Source organism: Cucurbita pepo, chromosome 1 (assembly GCF_057944985.1).
Source record: "Cucurbita pepo subsp. pepo isolate OVF chromosome 1, ASM5794498v1, whole genome shotgun sequence".
NCBI classification, from domain to species: Eukaryota; Viridiplantae; Streptophyta; class Magnoliopsida; order Cucurbitales; family Cucurbitaceae; genus Cucurbita; species Cucurbita pepo.
This window is the reverse complement of record NC_141798.1, coordinates 17,128,374-17,153,554: the sequence shown is the minus strand read 5'-3', so window position 1 is coordinate 17,153,554 and position 25,181 is coordinate 17,128,374. Positions and strand designations below refer to the sequence as shown.

General features: G+C 35.8%; 3 protein-coding genes and 3 non-coding genes across 13 annotated transcripts; 2 read left to right on the top strand and 4 right to left on the bottom strand.

The window, feature by feature from the left end:
* Positions 1-1,956: 1,956 nt before the first annotated feature.
* LOC111782955 (small nucleolar RNA Z103) lies at positions 1,957-2,038 on the bottom strand. Its single transcript, XR_002813243.2, has one exon. It is a non-coding gene; the product is annotated as a small nucleolar RNA Z103 (small nucleolar RNA).
* Positions 2,039-2,214: 176 nt separating this feature from the next.
* LOC111782959 (small nucleolar RNA Z103) lies at positions 2,215-2,315 on the bottom strand. The gene has a single exon (XR_002813245.2). It is a non-coding gene; the product is annotated as a small nucleolar RNA Z103 (small nucleolar RNA).
* Positions 2,252-7,265, bottom strand: LOC111804725 (phytoene synthase, chloroplastic). Its single transcript, XM_023689496.2, has 7 exons — positions 6,603-7,265; positions 5,747-6,376; positions 5,609-5,659; positions 5,198-5,370; positions 4,849-5,084; positions 4,149-4,341; positions 2,252-4,044 (listed from the first exon to the last, which is right to left on the bottom strand). The coding sequence occupies exons 2-7, from the start codon at positions 6,177-6,179 to the stop codon at positions 3,892-3,894; spliced, it is 1,239 nt and encodes a 412-aa protein (XP_023545264.2). The 5' UTR covers positions 6,180-6,376; positions 6,603-7,265; the 3' UTR covers positions 2,252-3,891.
* Positions 2,489-2,570, bottom strand: LOC111782948 (small nucleolar RNA Z103). Its single transcript, XR_002813242.2, has one exon. It is a non-coding gene; the product is annotated as a small nucleolar RNA Z103 (small nucleolar RNA).
* A 1,239-nt stretch (positions 7,266-8,504) lies between the features above and the next one.
* On the top strand, positions 8,505-17,036 carry SUA (suppressor of abi3-5). 8 transcript variants are annotated; one of them, XM_087117170.1, is made up of 17 exons: positions 8,507-8,679; positions 8,981-9,114; positions 9,189-9,268; positions 9,485-9,525; positions 9,761-10,520; positions 10,606-10,677; positions 10,770-10,862; positions 10,949-11,028; positions 11,267-11,417; positions 12,184-12,271; positions 12,347-12,441; positions 12,685-12,753; positions 13,244-13,423; positions 13,927-14,119; positions 14,987-15,943; positions 16,222-16,406; positions 16,717-17,036. In XM_087117170.1, exons 3-17 carry the CDS (start codon positions 9,221-9,223, stop codon positions 16,894-16,896), a joined length of 3,192 nt encoding a protein of 1,063 aa, XP_086973296.1. In that variant the 5' UTR covers positions 8,507-8,679; positions 8,981-9,114; positions 9,189-9,220; the 3' UTR covers positions 16,897-17,036. The 8 variants fall into 8 exon arrangements, with proteins under 8 accessions (XP_086973298.1, XP_086973299.1, XP_086973296.1 ...); XM_023671335.2 differs by lacking the exon at positions 8,981-9,114 and having other exon boundaries at positions 9,130-9,268; positions 12,350-12,441; XM_087117166.1 differs by lacking the exon at positions 8,981-9,114 and having other exon boundaries at positions 9,130-9,268.
* Positions 17,037-22,320: 5,284 nt separating this feature from the next.
* On the top strand, positions 22,321-24,982 carry LOC111778211 (trans-cinnamate:CoA ligase, peroxisomal). Its single transcript, XM_023657943.2, has 3 exons — positions 22,321-22,636; positions 23,161-24,040; positions 24,214-24,982. The coding sequence occupies exons 1-3, from the start codon at positions 22,439-22,441 to the stop codon at positions 24,861-24,863; spliced, it is 1,728 nt and encodes a 575-aa protein (XP_023513711.1). The 5' UTR covers positions 22,321-22,438; the 3' UTR covers positions 24,864-24,982.
* The last annotated feature ends 199 nt before the right edge of the window (positions 24,983-25,181 follow it).

The following is a 25,181-nucleotide window of genomic DNA, read 5'->3' as shown; positions in this document are numbered from 1 at the left end:
CAATGTTTCTTCCTATTCTCAACAAGAAAGAAAATACAGACAATCGTATACTAGAGTTAACGTGCAATAGTCCTTGCGATATCAACACGCATGTTCGACGAGAGATAACATCCATCTTCACCCGGACTGCATGTTTCACAAAATTTCCTTCCTCCTTTCACGTACATGCAATATCATATCCTTAGCCTAAAACAATTTCGTAATTAATCGATTTTAAGTATGCTTAATTTCTTATTTTAATTTATTTCCATCTTCTAAACCACTTGGTTTGACTTCCTAGGATTAGTGGCTTAGTGGTTTATTAGCATGCAGGCTTATCTCATAGAAAAATCCAAATGGTCATTTACCCCGTTCGTGAGCTTGATCATCTTATCGGACAAGGTTCCAAAAGTTCTGAGATTCTCTTAGGGGGTCCTAATTCACATAAGATTTGAGTTGGTATCAAAATCTGAGCAAAAAAACTAGCAAACAAAAGTCGCATTTTTACGCACGGGAACCTCTACGCAGTTGCAAGTTAGACATAGTTGATCGAGTCGCAAGTCAGATCGGTTGGGTACTGAGTCAGAGTTTAGGTCGACTTGGGTCCGAGTGCTTTACAAGTTAGACACATATATCCCATCGTTTCCTGCCATGTGTTGCTGGTCGATTACACCAGGCTCCTCCATGCGTTGGGCGACAGGTGTGTTCAAACGTTTTCTTTAAATTTTGGTAACATAACGCACACAAACTTGGGACGTATTATTTTGGAAATTTTCACTCGACTTCAGAAAAAAATGAAGACATTCAAAGTAACGTAAAACACATACTTATCTCTCCAGAAATTCCAAGATTCCAAGACTCCTCGTACAACCAAAACAAAAAGGTCATAATTGTAGCTTATAAGTCTTCAATTTTCTAGAGTGAATCCACCACCCAAATTTCTCTTCCCTTACCAAAATAAGTCTCTATTGGGAGTTTTCTTGATTTTGATCTCCAATGGTGAATTTGTGGCAGTTTTTACAATAAAGTCTAAGGAGAAACACAACAAAGTACTCATAACTTATAAATTTAATGACAGAAAGTGAATTACATCACCAAAATTATTTAGGGTTTAGGGTTTTGTTACAAGATTTTGAGATGAAAAAGAGACGAGATTATATAAAATCCATGTGTTGGAGAAACAATTTACTCTTTTGCCCTTAAAAATTCCTTCCCAAGAATAATATTGGAACCATAATAGATAAGGGTTCTATCTTTTCCTAGCCATTCCACCCTTTTAGCCATTTAATCTCCAATTTTTTCATTACTCCTTTTGGTTCCTTCTTATTTTTCTCAATTATTTCCCTTTATTTTTAAAATCTAGCATAAATTTCTTTTTCTAACATTAATTTTGTTTTTGTTTTTATTATGTGTTTTTTACTTACATTTTATTGATGAAAATTTTAATTTTTAAATACGGGGTATAGTAATAATTCGACACAAATAAATGAATATACAGCCCTGTTGAATCAAACTATCAAAAGTTATAATCATCCAAGATAATTGATTTGAGAATTTTAACTTATATGAGTTCTAGACGGTATAAATAACCATAGGAGTTCATATGAAGGCGCTTCGAACCAAAGGACTATGATTAACATAAACAAGTTATGGGGCTAGAGAAAAGATATAAATATGTTTCATGATCTCTAATTGTAAATGATTTTTGTAGTAAATTCTGTGAAAGGTTTTGCTTACTTGTATTATGATTTACTTAAGAAAATACATGGTGTTTTAAATGATCAAAATTGTCAAGACTATTTTGATCCAATGTTGGGCTCGGACGCATTGTTACTGGGTTCTAGCACAAAGATTGGGCTGAAGCTACCGGCCCAAAGAGCAATGCCAGTTTGATTCGAAGTAACCAAAAAAGGTAAAATGCAGAAGTCGGACAAACGTAAATGGATTAAAACCAGTTCACAGTTAAGATCAAAGGAGATGGATCAGACAAAAGTGTAATGAACACACCAGCATAGAATAATCAGCGTCGATCATTTGGGGAAAGTGTCATCACTTCCATCTACGATTGGTAGTCATACATCTCAAACAACATTTAAAACAAATAGTGAAAGTAGAGCCTAAATTCAATTAACGCCGCTAAATAAAAACATATGCAATCAAATATCAATAAGAAATACAGCATTAAATTCTATGAAACTCAATGAATCGAAAGACTATAAGACAAGGAAAATTCAATTGAAAAAAGATCGAAGAAGAAGGATCAGACGGAATGTGATATATACACCAGCATAGTATAATCAGCGTCGATCATTTGGGGAAAGTATCATCAATTCCAACTTCATCGCAATTATTCAGTTTAGCAACTGAATACAATCATCTTAAATCAACTAAAAGTACTAAAGAACTCAGCTAACGATTAAAGGAGAAATGGCAGTTTCTTTCGAAGAACACTCAAAAGCAGAATGGAAAAGCCAACAAAAAAAACCAAATTGAATAAAAATCTAATGAGATGGATCAGACAAAAGTGTGGTAACCACACCAGCACAGTATAATCAGCGTCGATCATTTGGGGAAAGTGTCATCATTTCCATCTACGATTGATAATCATACATATCAAACAATGCAAAAGGCAACATTAAATCCATAGCAAGTAGTATTGGCCTTAAGCACGAAACTGAAACTCAACGGCCGGCTTCGTGTGGAAGCCATGAAGGCCTCTTTAGTTAACAGAAACAGAGCTGCTATCACGCCGGAAAATACAAAGCAACCGATAATGAAACAGAGTCTAACGGATGCCAGTACTCAGTATCCGACGCCATTAAGTCCACTACGAAAAGAAAATGGTTTACCTCTTACGAATCAAAACCCTAACGCTACATAGTGAAGATTGGCCGCATGAAGAAGACGATTGTTGGTGTGATAGATAAAGCGCTAAGAAGCTTATATATAGAAACAGAGGGGCTGCAATGTTCGCTTCCAAGCCCTAAAATTGCTTTTTAGGGTTTACAGATCTATCGTTTTATATCATGCCACGTGTACGGTCCGATTTTTTCCTTTTTATTAGCCGCTCATTTTTTTTTGAATAAAACTATAGTAAAGAATGATATAGCATTACTTGATTGATTTATGTGTCATACTCAACTTAGTAGATTAGATGTTTGAATCTAACGACCATTGTTGTTCGAGCGACTTTGACTATCTAAGTCTAATAAAGGTTCAATTTGGTTGAATTTTTTAAAAAAATTAACAAATTTAGTTTGATTTACAGGTTGACATTTTTTGGTCAGGTCAATTCGACCAACCCAAAATTAGGGTTAATGTTTGATATTTGAACTTTATAAAACTTTAGTTATTAATAATAAGTAGGATTTTGTTAAATAATTATAAATAAAAATAAAAAAGAACAACCCAACAAATCCAACCCAAATCGAAAAATAGAGAATTAGGTTGGGTTGTGAACTCTATTCAAGTTGCTCGGGTCATCAACCCGAAATTTCAAGTTCAACCCATGTACGCCCCTATTAATAATAATAACTAAGTTACACTCATTCTACTTTCCTTCGCTCCTACACCGTAACCTTTGACTGTATTCCTTTCAATCCCACCTTATAACTCGTGTACCTCACAAAATCATGCAGGTGGACTCAAGTACTATATAAATTTGATTCTTATAATTCATAATCGAGACCAGATTCAACGGTCACGAACCGACATGGTTCCTTAAGAGGTCGACCTTGGTCGCGTGTCAAGGCTGAGGGGGTTGATTAGGGCCTCGACCCAAACTATTCTCTTTTCCTTTACCTCATGTATTGAGCTTTTTTTCCATTAGTTTTGTGGCTAACTTTGTTTGACTAATGAAGGAGGCATTATATAATTAAGAACATGTTAATATACAAAATTTTCGTAGCAAGTTCATGAAGGGCCAAGGAGAGACCTTGCATAAGCCATTGGTAGTGCCATCATTTTCTTGGCTTTGCTCACATATGCCCTCTTCGTGAAGTTGTTGTAGTCATTTGCTTCAATCTCGTCCAATATTTGCCGATATAGTAGCAATGAAGCCCACACCTACAAACATTATGGCTACCATTCAAGCACAATGACAAATAGAATTCGATAAAAATGGATAGCAAAACAAAGAAGAAGAGTAAAAGAAACGATGGATTGTTTACCGGCCATCTGCTAGCGTTACTAAGCTCCAACACTCCTTTTTCGGCCTCATCGAAGAACGTTCGAGCTCGTTTAATTTGACTCTTCATGAAGTTCCTCCATTTATCAGTTACTCTTCCAGCAAATATATCATCGTCTGAAATTCCTGCCTGTGCTAGCTCATCTTGTGGTAGGTATATTCTTCCTCTTCTAGCACTTTACATACCAAAAATAAATCCCGTTAAAGGAAACGTCTTATACACCTGTTCATGCACTTCAATCGACGGTGGTTATGGTCGTTATTGTGATATCCCACATTAGTTGGGAAGGAGAACAAAGGGTGTGGAAACCTTTCCCTTTTAAAGCCTCGAGAGGAAGCCCGAAAGGAAAAGTCCAAAAATGACAGTATCTACTAGCGGTGGACTTGGGTCGTTACAGTTATGGAGTTTGGACTTGTTCTACGACGTTCTTTTTTACTTATCATTAGGTTTACACTATATGTTGATTTCACCCCTATCCGTGAATGTTTGAGCTAGTGTGTGTACTATTAATGTCATGAGAGAGCTGTCTGACTCTACTATGTTTGATTGTCTAAGGTCGTTGTAACGGTTTGAACTAGTTCCCTCTAAGTTCTTAACGATTATCGAGCTGACTTAAGATTAGTTAAGACATGAACCAGCTTAGGAAACTTTACACTAGAGTCAACAAGGGCAGTGAACTTACTCTTCTCCAACATCTCTGAGAATGTTTGTAAGTTGGTTAGCAATGCCTAAAGCCAAAGCAGCATTGTACACACTCTCTGTGCTTGCTTGCGAGTCAGGTGCAATGCCCATCACAGGAACGCTCATCAACCCAACTGTTCCAGCAACATAATAACAATAGAGATATAGTTCGTCGAAATTTTTGTATCTCGACTTTCTTAGATCCGTTCTCATCCCTTCGATCATATCTTTAAACGGCTGCAAAAATCGAAACGTATTAGACTTCATCCAACTTCATAGCTAAACACCATCTCTACTAGAGGTACCAAGATTTCATATATGGCTATGATGTCAATCGAACCATAGCTGACCTGAATGTCGACAGGAAACTTAGTAACGGTATCGGCTAAAGCGGCGTCCAGCATATCAAAAGGCCTCCCTTGGAAAAGCTCTTCCAGCCTTGCCTCCCATCTATCCAATGCTGATGGTGTTATGTGTGAAGCATTTGGCCCATCAACAAGCTCATCTGTCCTCCTACACCACACTTCAAGCCAACAACAAACGAGGATAAACTCAGTATAGATTAGGTTAAGATCGCGCAACAACGCACACACCCAATTTAGATGAACACAAAGAACAAGAGAAAGTTCTACTATGTATAACAAAAGCTATAAATAACAGTCGGCTCTATAACCAAACAGATTGCACACCGACATCATGTCGATCAAAGCTACAAAGGCCAAGCAAAGGAAATTCAAATATAAAAGTTCAGTACCACTTACCATATATTGCCCAAATAGCCTTTTGTCTCTCGGGAGTCATCAGCATAGTTCCTAAAAAGAAGAACAAAAAGACATGAAATCAGACAAGAATTTAAGTAACAAATTTTTAGTAAGAAAAATGATAACAAAAAGGCTAACCCAGATAGAATGTTTTGGCATACTCTGCACAAACTTCACCACAGCGATCATAAGCTTCATTCAACAAGCTCAGAGTCCCAGGAAGAACAATATCCGGCTTCACATCCAATTCTCCGGCTGTCCTCAGCTGCCGTTTCACCAGAGCCGCCTGTTTCATAACCACGTCGTACACCTTTTGCTCCGACGAGACGGTCATTGCTCCGGCGGGATTCACCACCATACTTGCAGCAATAACTGGGTACTTCAATTGTGAGGAGTGAGAGTAATTCCCCCATTTGTGTCTCTTTTTCATCATTTTCGCCGCTCGATTTCGGGAAAAGAATCTCGAAGAATCGGGAATTTGAGATCCATCTCGAACTGAATCAAGAAATCCGAAGCTCGATGGGGAAATTTCGACGTTGGAAGAGACAACCAACGACGAAGCAAAAGACATATCAATCGATTTTCAAAATTTCACTTCCTCACTCGATGATTCGAATCTAGAAATAACGAATCGCAGAGTAATCGAGAAACCCAATTGGAAAATGAAGTGGAAAAAGCAAGTTAAATCCGATTGAACCGTCCAAGAAATTCCTAGCGATGCTTTGACACGGAGGAAGCTCCCCACTTAGTTTCTCTTTTGTATCGCGCCTGTAATTCGTCCAAAAATTTATAGTTTAAAAAACAAGCACAACCAAAACAGAGTACAATAAATTAATATAAGAACCCGATTATGTGGACATAAAATAAACTCCGTGACCAACAAACACCTAACACTCACATGGTGATTATCCTCAGATTTCTTCGAAATTTGACTAGAATATGAACAGAAACGAATCCCCAAAATAAAAAACACAAGAACAGCAGAATCACTTACGATTGCTGAAGAACAGCAATGGAGGAGGGAGGAGAAACGAACCGCCAAGGGAGGGAGCTCTCTGTTTCGATTCAACTTTGAAGATTGATTGTAATATAAAAAGGCGATTGAAATGAAATGGGTGTTGTTTTGTTTGTTTTTTTGTGGCGCATTTGAGTTGAGGCCACTGTGCGCTTTTCGGGGTTTTGGTGGTGGATGGTTGCTGTAATGGAGTCTTGATCGTTGCTGGAAGAATATGGTCCGCAAACTGCGTCGAGCCCGTCCAGTTTTTGCTTTTTCTGCAAGTTGCCGCTCAGTTTCAAAATGGGGCTGAGAGTGTGGGTCAAATTGTAGCTTGCCCAATAAAAATATTACATTTTTATTTTCGTCCATTCAATAAGCGAGTAAATATCGATATCTTCTAGCTCTTCGAACTCATACTCCTCGGTAAGATTTCGGGTTCATTTGATATTGTAGCTACAATGGGAGATTTAAAGTTTGTGGGTCCAACTTCTTCTACACAAACCAGTCGGCAATTCCCTTATTAGACCGCTCTAGCTTGGTACTGTATCAGCGCCCGACAACGTCTTGAGCCCTATCCAAATTGTCTTTTTGAACTTCATGTTCCCGAGTTGCAGGGAACAATCCAAACTAAGGCAATTTTTACATATTCGCTTTGTCGGCCTTATTTTTATGAAAAGGGGCAGAATTCTCTAAACACGAAAATCTGTCTTTTTGAACTTGATAATCAAATAATGTTAAATTATTATCTTATATCAAATTCATTCGTTTGTATCTTTTGAATATCGCTATAATTATTAAAAATAAATTAGCGACTTTATTGAATAATTTGTCTGAAAAAGGAAAAAAGCGTGATGGCATGCCATTGGTATGAAGATAAAGGGAGAAGCGTGAGAGTGTAGGAAGAAGATGACACGTGGACAAGGCAGCCCAATCAGCGGAAGATAACGTTATCAAAAATTCACCTTACCGCAATAACGAGATACATTGTACTCCTAAATAGCACACGTGGCAGACGTGTAAGCACATGAGATCCGGTACTAATGGGTTACCGACCCATAAAAGGGACACATGCCTAGGCCTAGATTTAATAATCATAATTTGAACACTAAATTAATAAATAAAAAATAAACTTTTTATTTTTTCAAACAAAATATTCAATAATAATCTTTAATTTAAAAAAAGTCTTAAAAAAAATACATTTATATAAATTTTAGATAAAAACCCTTAATATTTTATTTAAAAATATACTTAAAATTTTAAATAAATATCATAAAATTTTAAAATAACATTAGCACCGTTAATTTTATAAATAAATAATAAAAAATTTATTACCGTTAATATATAGATAAAAATCATCTTTTTTTTATTTTATTTTTATATTTTAGGTAACAATATTATTAATCTCCTAAAAAGTTTAAATGTGTTTTTTTCAAGTTTTTTAAGAAATTTGGAGGTGTTTTTTATATTCTAAAAAAAAATAAAAATATTAAAGAATATAAATATTTTTTTAAATAATTTAAAAATTTTAAAACTATTTTTTAAATCTTTTGATATCTTTCCTCAACCAATAGCAATTTTAAAACTATTAATATAGCTTTAAATACAATTATAATAAAATATAAATTATATTTTATTAGTAATTTTTTTACAATATATTTATTAATAATAACTAGATTATAACTAAGTAAACGAAATTTCTTAAAATATAATTTAAAAAGAAATTAAGTGTGATTTTTTTTTAAAATATTGATTATAATTATGAAAACACACATTCAAGATTGGGCTTGGGCCTGGGCCTGGTAGTTGGGCCCAGAATATACAGTTTGAAGCCCGGCCCACATATTTCGATCATCAATGAGAAGGGCAAATTTATATTTTTCTGTAATGAGTCGGGCGAAGAGAGTAGTGAAAGCTGGAAGCATTTTTTTTTTTTTTGTCGAATGCTTTCGGGGCTTTAACGCATTCTGGTTCTGGCGGAAGAAACCCTAGAAGAGACCGAGAAGAAGAGCAAGAACAGAAAGTGAGATAGCTTCAATTCAGTCGATCGGATCCAAATCAGTCTTCCAATTCCATTGTATGTACGTTGAATTTCCTAATTCATTGCAATTTTCAATGTTGTTGAAGACTTGTTATGTTTCGTGTGTCGTCATGTGTCGCTGCGCCTTTTGGTAGGAAATAACGTCATTTAGTCATTGTTTCTTCGATGTTTTGTGGATTTCTTCCTTTTCTGTTTGCTTTGGCGTTTGCCATGTTGGTCGCTTGAAACATTATGTTCAATGCGTTGGTGTATTTGCGATTGAGTTTGGCAACTGAGTTATGTTGTTGCTGCGTGAGCTCTATGGTTTCTAATGTTAAGGTCCGCTTTTTTTGTTAAGGGAATCGGAAGATTGATGCTTCTGAATTCTGGGAAGGATTATATTTATGAGGATTCCAATTTAGATACGAGGCCAAGGTCTATTCATGGGACTTGTTAAGTGTTGGTTCGTCATGGCATAACTATGTCTGTTTGGTGCGTATATTACAGGAAAGGTTTTCGAACATTGTGCTCCTGAATCTTTTGATCCAACATCCAGAGCTTTGCAGGGTGTATTCGTGACCTCACTTTTCCTGCGATAATGGATCCTGGGCGCTATGGTCTTCAACAAGGATGGGATAATAACAGCGTAATTGTGGTTTCCTCCTTAATAATCACCTATATGGATGATAATTCCCGAAATTATTAGGGCTATGTGAATGTCCATTTCTTTTCCGGCATCTCATCTTTAAAGAAAAAAATGAGAGAAAGACTTGGGGCATTGAGGATGTGGACTGGATTTGCCTAACCTCATAAGAACATTTGACTATTTGTGCTGACATAGCTTATTCTCTTGAATCCACAGGCTTTGGAGGGTTATGGGAATGTTCACGAGCCAAACTTCCGGTGAGTAATAACTCTTGATCATCATTGGAAAGAATATTTTAACATGTTTGGGAAGAATTGTTCGTTCATAAATCTTAATTGCGTCGATGTATATCCAATGGGTGATTAAGTGAGTTTTTTTTTGTACTTCTACTCGGATTCTCGTTCATATTAGGTTGCTTTGTCCAAGTTTACTTTTTGTTCTTGTTCAGTTGCATAGGTTTCTTCCATCCCATTTCTTTTATCATTTTTGCAGGGTTGGCGGAGCATATGATGAACGAAGGTTTTTAGATGAACGATACACAAGAGATAACAGTTATCCAAGAGATGCCTTTCACCATGATATTGCCAATAGGGAAGACTATGCCCCACCAGCACCTTCAGCTTCTGGCCTTTGGTCTCAATCAAGGAGGCGAAGTTATGAAGATGACTACCCTATTGATAGGGGATCAAGACGATATGAAAGACCATATAACGAGTCATACCATGACTTGGATGCTTTTAATGAACATGAAATTGATACATATCAGGATTTTGATAGATCTCGTGATGGTTATCGTAGTGTTAGTAATCTTCGTGATCATGGAATTGACAGGCTAGATCGGTTTGGGAGTCGTGAGCGTGACGATTATGCGTACGATGATTATGACTACAAGTCTAATGTGGCTCATCCAAAGAGAGATGATAGTTATGAGAGGGATTATGACCATGGACGGTATCGATATGATTCTGATTATGATAGGGGTAGTAGAAGAGAGGGTAACTGGAGAAGAAGGGAATCACGTGATCGTGAACGTGACAAGAGATGTTCTAGTTGGGATAGGGATCAAAGTCCTCATAGAAGACATGATAGGTCTAAGTCTCGTGGGCGTGATTCTCATTCTAGATCAAGATCTCCTCGAAGTCGAAGCCATGGACGAAATTATCGAGAGGATAGTTATGATGACGATCGCCATGAAAGGTCTGAGAGGCGAAGAGATCGAGAAGAGAAACGAGACCGTGAGCATTATTCAGTGGTATTCTTTCTTGGTCTCGGTCTATTCTGTTTACTCATTATTTATGAGAGAATAAAACTGAGTGATTTTTAACATTTTCATGCAGGCTCCATCTGCCACTGTAGTTGTGAAGGGTCTTTCTCAAAAAACCACTGAAGAAGATCTCTACCAAATCCTTGTAATATTAAGCTTGATATTTTATTTAAAATGTTTGTGGCTCACATAGTAGCTATAAACTTTGTAATATTTTTATAATGTGCTTCATCATAGGCTGAATGGGGACCCCTCCGTCATGTACGTGTGATCAAAGAGCGCAATTCTGGCATTTCACGTGGTTTTGCATTTATTGATTTCCCTTCAGTGGTAACCACAATTTTCAAACTTTGTATTGGTTAATTATATTATATTTTCTGGGTGGATATGTATAATTTTTCTTATTGATGAAATAGGGAGCAGCACAAACAATGATGGACAAGATTGGTGATGATGGACTAGTTGTTGATGGCAGGAAGCTTTTCTTTGAGTACAGGTTTGTTCAGTTTATCACTGAATTGGATAAGGCTAGCATTTGTCTAATTGTCTAGGTTTCTTTTACGTTATTTATTTTTTACTTGCCTGGAGTTCAGAATACTGGGTTCTATGAGAATCAGTCTTCTCTGAATTTTTTTTCAGGTCTTATTGTCATTTTTATTGAATGTAGGCTTCAGCGAGTCCATGATTTATTTTTTGCTCTAGCTTATTTTTATTTCATCTATTATGTATTGCAGTAGTAAGCCAACTGGGGGTGCAGGAGGATCTTTTGCTGCAGAAAATACTATGAGATCTGGTTATTTTAGCAAGAATATGGCAATGCCATCTGATTGGATGTGCACAATCTGTGGCTGTGTAAATTTTGCAAGGCGAACATCTTGCTTTCAGGTTTTTGCCAATATTTCTTCTATATTCTTCTACTTTTGATAATTGTTTCAATTGTAGAGATCTTTAACTATGTTTCTGGTACATGGGTTGTGTACTTGGTAGTTTGATGTACATATGTGGAAACAAGAAGCTCATTTCATTTGAGTGATGAAGCATTATAATCTAAACCATAAATAATAATTCTATATAGCTTCCCAAATGGAATAAGCAATCTCAGTAACTATAATTATAAAAAAGTTGACTAATCTCTCCATGAGGATGCTTAATGCCTCCTGATTGCGATTCTCTCACTATTATTCTTAGGAAATTGGTCTCTCAAACCGTATCCCCCAATATTCTAGTCTTTGCCTGTGTTGATCTGGAGTATTTTAACTTTGTGTGTGGACCACTGCTTCGATTCTATTATAAATTACATATGCGAAGTGTAGGTTCATCTTTTTTGGAAGTAAATGCTAAGGATTCTTGTTGTCAATATAGAGTTAGTTAATATGAAATAAGTTTTTTGTGGTTCATACCTTATTTATGTTTCTTGGTTTTTCGATTTCTTGTTTAATTTGCCCCTGTGATTGTCTGATAAGAATAAAAATCTTTTTATTGTAATTGGTGAAAGTGGTTTTATATATGGCAGCCGTGGGATAAATATTTATATATATGAAGTATTGGACTAAATCCTGAAGCTTTGAGTCTCTAATTTTGGGCAAGGGGACATCTCCTTCATTTAAGGACAGCGTGTTAATATTGAAAAAACCACAATTGTTTTATGCAGTGTAATGAACCTCGGACTGATGATGCTCCACCGGCAGATATTAATATGTCTAATCAATCATCTTTAGGAAAGAAAGGACAAGAAGCAGGTCAGTGTATAGTTTGTCATCAGGTTGTTTCTATTTTATTCCCTTGTGATGAAGTTATCTGAATTTGATTTTAAGTAGGTCCAACTCATGTTTTGGTTGTTCGCGGATTGGATGAAAATGCGGATGAGGAAATGCTTCGCTATGAATTCTCTAAACATGCTCCTATTAAGGTACATTAAATAAATTGTTGAAATTTCATTTTTCTAATAATCACTTAATTGGAGTTGGACAAATTTTCAACTTAGACGATAGAATTTGGTTCAAAATATCTCTTAAACCAGCTATAAACACATTTAACTTCACTTGGATTTCGCGTATTTTGGCCTTTGTTATCTTTGCAAGTTCTACGAGGTCATGACAGTGTGAATACTATACGTTATAATGACATTTTCTTTTTAAAAAAATATTTGCAGGACCTTCGTTTGGTTAGGGACAAATTCACTCATGTTTCTAGAGGGTTTGCATTTGTTCATTTCCATTCGGTAAGCTTGCTTTTTTAGTTGGATATGTAATGTGAACTTTTTGTTGTTTTTCTACAAAATTGATGGTACCAAATGTTGATGCATCTCCTTCTCTGTGCTTTGTGACATTATTTTAACGTGTTTCTGGAGATTGATTTATTTCTGCAGAGGGAGATTTTACAGTCTACTATACTTGAAAATCAGGAATACATTATTGATGACAAAATTATTGCTGCCATCCTTATAACCAGCAAAGTAGTGCTTAATAATTGTGTTTTGTTTCCTATCCAAAAAAGTTGTGACCTGTTTTCTGATGCATGAAGGAGATAAGTGGAGTGGGCCTCTGTACTTAGCTTAGTGGAATCTCTCTCTGTCTCATCACATTTGTGTGTTATTGCAATTTTTGCTTGCTTAATTTTTATTTTTTATTTTTGTGAGAAAAGATCAATTTAGCACACATAAACAGACAGAGAAGCTATATTTTGTTATGAGATTTGTATTTTTTTTGTAGGTGGAGGATGCTACAAAAGCTCTTGATGCCACAAATGGCACAACCCTCGAGAAGAATGGACAAATTTTACGAGTAGCATATGCTAAGAGCATTCTTGGTCAAGGATCAGGACCATCTGGATCTTCACAGTCAAGTAGCCTTGCAGCTGCTGCAATTGAGGCTGCGACATTTGCTCAGCAGGTATTTTGAAGCTATTTTTATTTTTCACCCCTTAAATTATTTTCATGAACACTTCAATTTTATCTGCCTTTTTAGACTTACTTTTAGGTGTAACTTCTGTTGCAGTTAGCATTATCTAACTTTTTTTTATAAAAAAACCAGGGATTAGTATACACAAGTATTGAAGTAGGTATACCCACATGCAAATAAGCATAATTTAGAACTAAATATTTTTTATGTTGGTCTTGGTGCTATAAATAACAAAAAAGCATTACTCTTAACAAGTATAAGTTTGAGGTGATGAAGGAGGGAGCTATGCAAAATGTTTACCTCTTCGTTCTCCTGTTAAGTTGATGTCTGAAATCTTTATTTCTAACAAATTTCTGCTGTAAGCACCCTTCGTATACGAACAAGTATTTAGTAGATACGTGATTCATAAGTCTTGGTATCAACGGGATCCAAATTAGCACTATCTTTACTTCTAGGGTATTTTGTGCATGATTATTCTTTCATGTGTTTTTTAGTATGATGCTGTTGGATGGGCACCAAAGGAATACAACCCAGATGACAAACAATCCAATGGTGGCCAGGAACTAGGAGGTAAGGAGGTGGCAATTCAAAGTCATGGTTCGGCTCCACAATCTGGCTTTGTGTGGGATGAAGCATCAGGTTACTATTATGATGCTGCTTCTGGGTTCTACTATGACGGAAATACAGGTATGTCCCTTGATGGAGCTTACCCTTATCCCATTGCAACTAATTTGAGTCTGTTATTTATAATATTTTTGCCATTATTTGCTTGCTTGCTAATTTCTTTTTTTAATCTTCTTGGCCTTTGAGTGGAAGTCTTAACATCCTCCTGTACCCATGTTTTTTTTGTTGGTTGGAAGTCTTGTTTCCTACAGAAAAGAGGACACTAGGATGAAAGGACTGCAATTAATTAGGATTAAGTTGAGTATTGGCTTAAGGTGTTTGGGTGGCAAATGAATTTGGAAGGAAATAATGAGCTATATTAGAGAGTTGAAGGAGCTTAGAGAAGTTTGATTTGAAAGTTTATCTTGAAACTCTATCCCTAGATCAATTTTTTGGAAACAAGAATCGAATACCAGTTTTTTTCCAAGGGTTTTTTTTTTTTTTTTTTTTTTTTTGGGAAGAGCACAAAAAAAAGGAGCAAATTGGGTTTAAGAGGACAAAATCTACTAATCACACCCAACCAGGTGCCGAAGTTCTGGGCTCATAAATGCCTAAATTGAACCATAAATAGTTGAAATTTGCAACAAACTTAAGTTTGTAATAAGCTGCTAAAAAAAGAAAAAAAAAGAAAAAAAGAAAAAAAGAAAAAAAAAAGGAAAGAAAGAAAGAAAGAAAATATCAAATCAAACTTAAAACATTTAAACATGATCAGAAGAACCTGTTCTGATAAAAATAGTCTTAAACCCACCAGAGTTCTTTGTATAGCCACAAATCTTAAGAAAAATGTGAGATTAACTAATAGAGGGTTATATTTGCGTACTTTTTTTAATGATCTATAACATATTATTAATTCTTAAGGTTCAAAACTAAGTTTTCACATTTATCACACAGGCTTATACTATGACGGTAACAGGGGAATTTGGTACACATATGACCATCAAAAGCAGCAATATATCCCCTGTACTGATCAGAATGAGAGCTCTGCTGCTGGAAAAGATGGTGAGTTCCCGAAGACATCAGAAGGGTCAAGTAATAAAAAAGTAGTGATTTCTGCGCCTGCAGCTACCATTACATCGGTTGAGAAGGCTGCTTCATTGCCAGATGCTGTCCAGGCTGCAGCAACAGCAGCGATAGCTGCAGAGAAGAGGGAGAAAGAAAAGGCTAAAGAGATAAAGCTTGCTTCAAAAAGTAGTTTACTGGCTAGTAAAAAGAAGATGAGTAATGTTTTGACAATGTGGAAGCAACGAAGTCATGAAGGACAGGCAACCCGAGTGGCACTTGATGACAACCAATTATTAGCATCAACTGAAGATAAGACTTTCCCTGTTGGACAATCGATGAAGAGTAAACCAAAAGCTGATGTTCAAACCTCAAGGGAGAGCACTTCATTCAACTCGGGAGCTGCTTCAACTTCTCTTTCTGAATCTCAGGTTAAGCCAAGACCTGTGAGTAACAGCTCCGGGGGGACTTTGATGGGTGTTATCAGAGGTTCTGGGAGGGGTATTGTGAAATCAGATAGTTTGTATCCAACAACCTCCAGTGTGGTCTTTCCTTCAACTGTAAAAGATGGTGCTGCCAATTCAACTTCATCGATGGCTGTTGATACTCCCACTCCCTCTACCACAAGTTCCTTCAGAACAGATGCGTCTGCTTTGGGTTCTTACACACCTCCTATAACTTCTGCAAGTGGAAAGAGAAGGTTTTCTGAAATGCCACAACCTTCTGCTTCTGCAAGTAGGGAACAACCACAGACTGCCTACAGAGATCGTGCTGCTGAAAGGAGAAGTTTATATGGCTCATCAACATTCATCGGGGATGATCGGTCCAACCTCGAGTTTGGGGATTTGAGTAAGTTCAGCCATTCTATCACTTTAGCTTCTGTATATAGTGTAGACATTCATCTTATGGTTAAAGATTATACAATGTTTACTTGAAACCAAATTATATTTGGAATCATTGCACTTGATACTTTCAGATTCATTTTCTTCATGATTAGCGCTGGGATCTGTCAGATTGTTGTTTGATGACTGAGTTTGTTAACTGGGTTGATGAGCCGATGCTTTATTCAGAATTTTCATATTGACATGTGAGATCTCCTCTTTGTTTATCATATGTGAATTTTGAAGATCGAGATATTTCAGTCAAAAAGGGTTCTCTGGATTCAATGCCTTTTCCTCCTGGCGTTGGTGGAGGACGAGTAAGTGGGGATGCAAATCTCAACACTTTTGAAGTTATTACGGCGGATAAAGCAATCGATGAAAATAACGTGGGCAACAGGATGCTCCGTAACATGGGCTGGCATGAAGGCTCGGTAATTTTTCTCTTGTTCTTAAATCTTCTGTCATATGCCTCCTAGAGGCCTAATTATTTTCCTTCCATACTTGAGGTTCCCAATTATAGATTATCGATCGAATGTATTAGTTTCGTATCGTTTGGCATTTGATGTCTCTTTCCGTTTTGCTTGTTCTGTTCTATCTTCCAAATGGCTTTTTTTTTCTTTTCTTTTTTTTTTTTTTTGGAGTTAATCTAGAACTTGATAATGCTGGGAAATTAAATGTTGGTATATACCATCACCATTGTGACGTTGGGATTGTTCTCTGGTAATATTTTTTTGCATCCAGGGTCTAGGTAAGGATGGAAGTGGAATGACGGAGCCAGTCCAAGCACAAGCCATGGATAGCAGGGCGGGACTCGGGAGTCAGCAGAAAAAGGTGGATCCGAGCCTCGAGATACAGGCCGGTGACAGCTACAAAACTCTCATTCATAAGAAAGCACTTGCTCGGTTCCGGGAGATGTCTTGATATGGTTGTGTAAGTCAAACGCAAACAAATGTACAAAACTTGTTTGAAATTGATCTCCCACCAACGTTAGGTTATAGAAACAAGTTTTGTTTCTGCTGTAGCATTTGTTGGATGTGTCGATGGCATTCAATTTGGAATCAGCCAGCTCTCGTCTTGTCCAAGTACTTCACTTATTTTCATGTCTTTTGCTGCATTATTACACTTTACTCTGAACTTCATGGGCAAAATTAGATTAGGCTCTTTACACAAGAAGAGGACTTTATGATCAATAAAATCAATTCTTAGAAGAAAAGAGTCGTCCGTCCAGATTGATAGATTGCTCCCACTTCTAATATCCAGTTTGATCCCTAAAGACAAAAATTAGGGTAAATTAACTGTCTTTGCTGTCTTGTTAACCTGTGGTTGCATTTGGTTTACAATCAAGATTGGTCTGTTTGTGATAGAAGTTCCCCACCATACTTGCTGGTTTATTTTAGGCTAAAAAAAATACTATTACTGATTTAGTTCTGCTTTCAATTTTGTTATGATTTAGTTACTGATTAAATGCCCGTTACAATCAATAGTTCAAATGTAAAATTATTTAATTACTCTTAGGATGCCATAGCCTTAAAGTTAAGGGTGAGGTCCAAACGAAAGAAGGCTTAAAGTGGATACCTAAGCACCCAGAGAGGAAAGGTGTAGTAAGTGAGAGACGAAGAAGGGTGTAATAAGAGATGAAATGCTTTAGGGGTTGAAAATAAGTGTAGATCCAAAAATTCCTGAATAGTCAACCTTTCAAATTGCTCCTAAATTCACGTTGCTGCTGAATTCACTAAAATTGTTCACATCAACAATAATAATCATCACAAAAAATATCATTTTAGTTTGATTCTTAAAATTGTTCACATCAACAATAATAATATAACGTGTTTGAAACTTCAAGAATGGGATAGAACTGTAATTCAAATATTTTGCAGTAGCCAAAAATAGATAAATTCCTCACCAGTTATTTTGCAGTAGGGTCCTTACTTTCTAAGATATTTGCAATATGGTCCTTACTTTCTAAGATATTTGCAATATGGTCCTTACTCTGTTCACATTTCAATTCATGTTTACACATTCATTTAAATATGCTTTTTCAAAATTCATCAAGAGAAATTATGTTGTGACCTTTTTTCTTTTTGTTGAGTCGCATGTCAATTAATTCAATTATGTTCGATTAAATAGTTTATACAGATAAACATGCTAAAAAAAAAAGGTTGAGAAAAAAAAAAAAAAAAAAAAGTAGATTCACGTTTTCATTTTGCCTCTATTAAATGCACGTGTTATAGCAAACGATGATGATGGAATTGTTAACCACAAAATTCGACTAAAAACTTAGTGCTTCATTTCACACATGATTCACACATGGTTTACTTATTTTGATTCGTACCATCCATTTTAAATACTTTTCTCTTCTATTTCGTGTTCCCATTCAATTTCAGTACCTTCGGGCCCACCGTCCTTATTGGCACACTGCACACTGACTCGTGTCTACCTCTTTGGGGAACAGCCTCCTCGCTGACACATCGCCTTGTATCTACCCCTGATACCATTTGTAACAACTCAAGCCCACCATTAGCAAATATTATCCTCTTTGAAATTTTCCTTAAAACGTGTATGCTAGGGAGAGGTTTCCACACCCTTTGTTTCGTTCTCCTCCCCAACCGATGTGAGGTATCACATATTATAATCAAGAATCAACCAATATATTTATGAACTTAGGCATAAGTCAATGTCGAACGTTAAAATATTAGTATTTATTGAATTAAAAAAATAGTTGATTTAGGTAGGAGGCATATGGGCCAATTGGTTGACTTGAAATGAGAAGTTTCACTAGAAATTAAAGGGAAAAATGAAGGAAAGCAATGAAGAACTTTGAAAGTGATTAGCCAAGAAACTGAGATATCATTTCTATGCCTTCTTCTCTTCATATATAAACTATCCTTTTCCATTGACATTCACCAAACTTAAGCTTTTAAATCACCTTTTTTAGGTAGGAGGAGGAGCATGTGGGGCCACCGGGTTGACTTAGTATTATTATTATTATTGTTATTATTTAAACATTATTGTAGCTAATGGGGATATGTAACAGGTTACAAACAGACAATATTTACTAATGATGGGTTTCAGCGGTTACAAATGTTATCAGAACCAGGTATCGAACGGTGTACCAACGAGGACGCTGGACCCCAAGAGGGATGGATTGTGAGATCTTATGTCGGCTGAAAAGGTGAATGAAACATTCCTTATTATGGTGTCGAAACCTTTCACTCAGATGAGAACGAAACATTTCTTATCTTACAAAGGTGTGAAAAGCATCCCCTGGAGTGGAGAACGAAACATTATTTACAAATGTGTGAAAATCTCTTCCTAACAAAAGCATTTTAAAACTATGATGCTGATGGCGATAGATAGCGGGCCACACCATAAACTTGATTTTTTTGTAATTTGTATGGTTGAAATGTTGTCTAAGGTGTATATTAATTTTTTTTATTTGATTTTTTTTTTAATAAGTCTTTGAAATTATGGCTGGTATTAAACTCTTAGTTGTTAAATATCACTTCACGAGTACGACACCAAGGACATATGCGGAGCCTATCAACATAGTAGGCGTGCGCACATTTTTTTGAACGATTCACACAAATTTAAAATTTTGATAGTAACCCAATCTTGATACTTAATTGCCAAATAAATTTAGGCGATATTAATTGATTGAACTTGCAATTAGGTTAATTTCGACAAAAATTGGGTTAAGAATCGTAATATTTTTTTAATAAATATAAAAATTATTATAAAAAACCGTGAAAAACAAATACCATTTTTTTAAGAACAAAATGATTATGTCATAATTTTTTAACCAAAAAATTTCATCCAATTTTCGTTATCAAACTTAAAAAAAAAAAAAAAAAAAAAAAACATTTTAAATCTTTTTTATGAGTAGTTTAAAAAATTAAAAAAAAAAACTATAAAAAAAACTAAAACTTTTAATATTACAATATAATGTTCTAAAATAATAATAATAATAATATTACAATGTAACAATGTAACAATTAAAAAAAAAAACTAAGACAATTTTTTTTAAATTTAATTATATATATAATATGTATTGAAAATATATTTATATTTAACTGGACAGAGCCTAAAATTGTGTGGGGAGGGGTGGAATATAATCTTGTATTTACTGATTCTCTCCTTCTCCAGGGGACAGTAGGGCTGGAATTCTTAAAATTAAATATTAGCGGAAACTTAAAACCAGACAATTTATTATTAAATATTTTTAATGGTTTTAATTTAATATGAAATACAATTTTTAAAAAAAGTAGTGCAAAAAAGGAAAGTTTCCAAGAAAAAGAGAATTTTAAAGTTTATTAGGAAATTTTGTAATAATTTCTAGGAATATGTTTAGAAACATTTTTCAATTGAAATTGACCATAATTAAATTTTGTTTCTTTTCTTTTTTTTACTATTTAAATTGGTATTTTCCATTTAAATTCTTGTTGAAAATTCTTGTTAATTTATTATATTGGTTGAAATATTAAGTAAAGTATGACCCCCTCAATTTCAAAGAAATTTCAAATGTTTTATTTATAAATTTAATTTATATTAATTTTTATATCTTTTCGTCTTTTTAATATGTTTTATCTTTACTCACATGTTTCTCACGAAAACTTACAGAAAGTTATCGTTTCAAGCATAACGTGCGTAACTTTAAAGTTTTTTATGACTGAGCTACCGAAAAGACTTTTATAGACATTTTATTCTCATAATTGATTTCCTTCGAATATGGTCTCGGTTAATTTTTTTTTTAACGATGTTTTATCTTTTCAAATCTACTTATTTTCCAATATATATATATATATATATATATATATATATATATATATATATATATATATATATATATATATAAGCTCTCGTAGTTTTGCTTTAGGGTTCCCAAAAAGCCACGTACCAATGGAGATAGTATTCCTTGATTATAAACTCATGATCATTCTCTAAATTAGCAGACGTGGAACTTTCATCTAACACTCCATCCCATAAAAATAAAAAAAAATATTTCTAATTAAAAATTAGATTGATTTTTAAACGTGAAAAAAATTCCTAAATTCATATATTTAACCTTTGATTGGATAGGTTTAGAGATAAGATGAATAAATTAATTTTGAAAATAAACTAGTTAATTATTAATTAATTAAATTAATTAATGGGTTTAATATAATGAGAGAGATATGTGTGAACGAAACTTAGATTATAACTATCACATGTTGTACTTAAAGAAAAAAAAAGAGGGCTTGTTGACACTTTACAAATATAGTTAACACGTGTTGTTTGTTCTTTGTCGTCGACTTTTATTAGCATATGGTTAGGTATATATGTAGATCTAGAGTTTCGAAAAGTAGAGTGGGGATTTGTAACTAATAGACACTGGACGGTGCGCTAACGAAGACATCGGGTCACGAAGGGGGAGATGGACGAAGAACACTAGGTCCTGAATTACAGACGGGACGAAAAAGTTTGTTAGTAAGAAAAGGACATTTATTTTCATAAATTCCATTTTGGAGTGGTTTGTCACAATTTTCAAGAATTTCTTGATGAGATAATCTTTCAATAAATTCATTTTGTTTGATTATAATTTCTTTTTGTAAATAAGTTTATTTTGGATTTGCTTCCCACATTCAATTAAGCAATGACTCATCTTTTTGTATTTCCATATTTAAATATTTCTGTATTTTTTTTTAATATATTAAATTAAATTATATTTAATTCTTTCGCCGAAAATAATATCTATTTTTCCTTGAAAAAGACGTTGTACCATTCACTCATTTTTTACATGTTTTTTTAGGGTGCATTTTATTTATTTCAAGGAAAATGTGAAATGAATTTTTAGTTACAAAAACATTATTCCCATTTTAACTAATTAATTTCGTACCGAGTCTCGTGAAAAAATCGTTACGATTGGTTGGATGATGGAAGTCTCCCGTCGCTAATTTAGGGAATGATTATGAGTTTATAAGTGAGGAATACTAACTCCATTGGTACGACACCTTTTGTGGAAACCCAAAGCAAAACCATGAGAACTTATGCTCAAAGTGGACAATATCATACCATTGTGGAGAGTCGTGTTCGTCTAATAGTTACCTTTTCTCGAAAAATAACTGGGCAATTTCTTTACGGGTGGTAATTCGACGAAAATCTGTTCTTTGGTTGGGAGAAAAATCCGCACCAAATGAAATTTGGAAGAAGTTAACGAAAAATAGAATTAAATTCAAACCACAATAATAATAATAAATAAATAAATAAATAAATAAAGATGAGAAAATACAAAGAAAAAAGTGTTTACATTTCATTGCAATTTCCAGTCATTTGCCTTCTTCTTTCTTCCTTCCTATAAAACCTCTGTTCCCACATCGCTTGTTTCTCCACCAGACCTTCTCGCTCTCTCTCTCTCCTATTTCTTCTCTCTCTAACAGAGAAAACTCTGAGCTTTTTTATTTTTATTTTTTTAATTATTTTCGAAATTATGAATTCCCTTTCGAAATGCGATGCGAACTATGCGTCTCTTACGCCCATCACCTTCTTGAAGAGAGCGTCGGCGTTCTACGCTGATCGGACTTCCATTATCTATGAAGGAACTCGCTTCACATGGCGCCAGACTTATGAACGCTGCTGCCGCCTCGCCTCCTCGCTTTCCCGCCTCAACGTCGTCAAGAACACCGTTGTAAGACCTCTTTCTTCTCGTTTTTTTAAAAAATTGTTGGGAGTGTTAGACGAAGAACATGACTCTCTACAATGACATGATATTGTCCACCACTTTGAGCATGAGCCTCGTCGTACCAATAGAAAGAGTATTATTTGATTATAAACTAATGATCATTCCTTAAATTAGTCACTTTCAATATCCAATAGAGAGGAAGTAGCATACAGACAGATTTAAAGAATGATCATGTGTTAATAAGTAAGACGCGCAAAATGGTCAATATCATACCATTGTGCAAACATCTCATTTTGATCTTCTGGAAATTTTTTAACATGGGTAGAAGTTTAAATTTATTAATAATGGTGGAGAGTCGTAATTCTTATTAAAAAAACATCCCATTTTGATCTTCTCTAAATTTTTGATCCGTTTGTATGCTATCGGTGGAGAGTCTGTGATTTCTAATAAAAACATTCAATTTTAATATTTTTCGAAATTTCTTAACATGGGTATGAGTTTAAATTTATTGACAATCTTGGTTCTTGAAGGTGTCGGTGTTGGCGCCCAATGTTCCGGCATTGTACGAGATGCATTTTGCAGTACCGATGGCCGGTGCTATTCTGAACACAATCAACACCCGCCTCGACGTTAGTAACATCGCTTTGATCCTCCGCCATTCCGAGGCGAAGATTTTGTTTGTTGACTACCAATTCATACAAGAAGCCAAAGACGCCCTCCGTCAATTGATGGCGGCGTCCCTCCCGCTTCCATTCGTTGTCGTCATCGACGACATCGACTCTCCCACCGGTGCCCGTTTCGGGGAATTGGAATACGAGCAACTCGTCCACGACGGCGATGTTGGGTTCACCCCAGTAGAGGTTGACGACGAATGGGATTCAATAGCTTTGAATTACACCTCCGGCACAACATCGGCGCCGAAGGGCGTGGTGTACAGTCACCGCGGCGCGTATCTCAGTACGCTTAGTCTGGTGGTGGGATGGGAAATGGGTAACGCGCCTGTTTATTTGTGGACTTTGCCGATGTTCCATTGTAATGGATGGACCTTCACGTGGGGGATTGCAGCTCGTGGTGGAACTAATGTCTGTATGCGTAATACGACAGCGTTTGATATTTACCGGAATATTAATTTGCATCACGTGACTCACATGTGCTGTGCGCCGATTGTGTTCCGTATCATCCTTGAGGCTAACGGCGGCGAACGGCGGCGATTTGGATGGCTAGTCAATGTGCTCACTGGCGGAGCGCCGCCACCGGCGGCGCTCCTGGAGAAAATGGAGGCTCTTGGGTTTCATATTACTCATGCTTATGGGCTGACGGAGGCCACCGGACCGGCGTTGGTCTGCGAGTGGCAAGAAAAGTGGAACATTCTGCCGGCCGATGAACAAGCCAAGCTTAAAGCTAGACAAGGTTTTTTTTTTTTTTTTTTTTTTTTTTTTTTTATTTATTTATTTATAAATTAATTAAAATATTTTTCATAAAAAATATATTTTTTATGAAAAAAACGTGAAATTTGAAAATTATAAAAAATACCCAAAATCGGGAAAATTAATTGATATTTATTTCACTATTTTGCGGATTAGGAATCAGCATTTTGACATTAGCTGACGTGGACGTCAAAAACTTGGAGACAATGGACAGCGTGCCACACGATGGTCGGACCACCGGCGAGATCGTCCTACGTGGCAGCAGTATCATGAAGGGCTACTTCAAGGATCCGGCAGCCACCGCAAAGGCCTTTCAAAATGGGTGGTTTCTCACCGGCGACGTCGGCGTGATACACCCAGATGGGTATTTGGAGATAAAGGACAGATCGAAGGACGTCATCATCTCAGGCGGTGAGAACATCAGCAGCGTGGAGGTCGAGACGGTGCTGTACCGGCACCCACAGGTGGCGGAGGCAGCGGTGGTGGCAATGCCACATCCCCGGTGGGGTGAGAGCCCGTGCGCCTTCGTGGTGGTCCACAGCGACGGCGGCAAGGTGAGTGAGGCGGAGATGATTGAATTTTGCCGGAAGAATATGTCGCATTATATGGCGCCGAAGAAGGTGGTGTTCGTGGCGGAGCTTCCGAAGACGTTGACCGGAAAGATTCAGAAATTTAAACTGAGGGAGCAGGCGAAATTGTTGGTTGGATCTGAGAAACGTGTCTCCGGCGGGAACAAGTCCGGCCGGCACGACGGTGGGCGGCAGCCGGAATACGGTCAGCATGTTATGGCCATGTCACGGCTTTGAGTGGGGCCCGTTTTGTTGATGAACAATTTAAGTACTTGATGAAGAATGAGTGGTGGGTAAAAAATTGTGTAAAAATTTAAGGTTTAAAACAAATTTGCTTAAAAAACACTTTATTATTATTTCCAACTAATTTTTACATAATTCACTCAAAAATATAAATATTAAAAACATTTTACCCGTAATTTTGTTATCAAATTAAATGTCCGCTCGAAAATTTCAACGCTCAATCAGTCAATATCTTAATGAAATATGTATATGTCTGGTGCTAACCTAAGTTTACTAATGTTAAAAGTAAATACAAAATTCACGAGTGTTTTT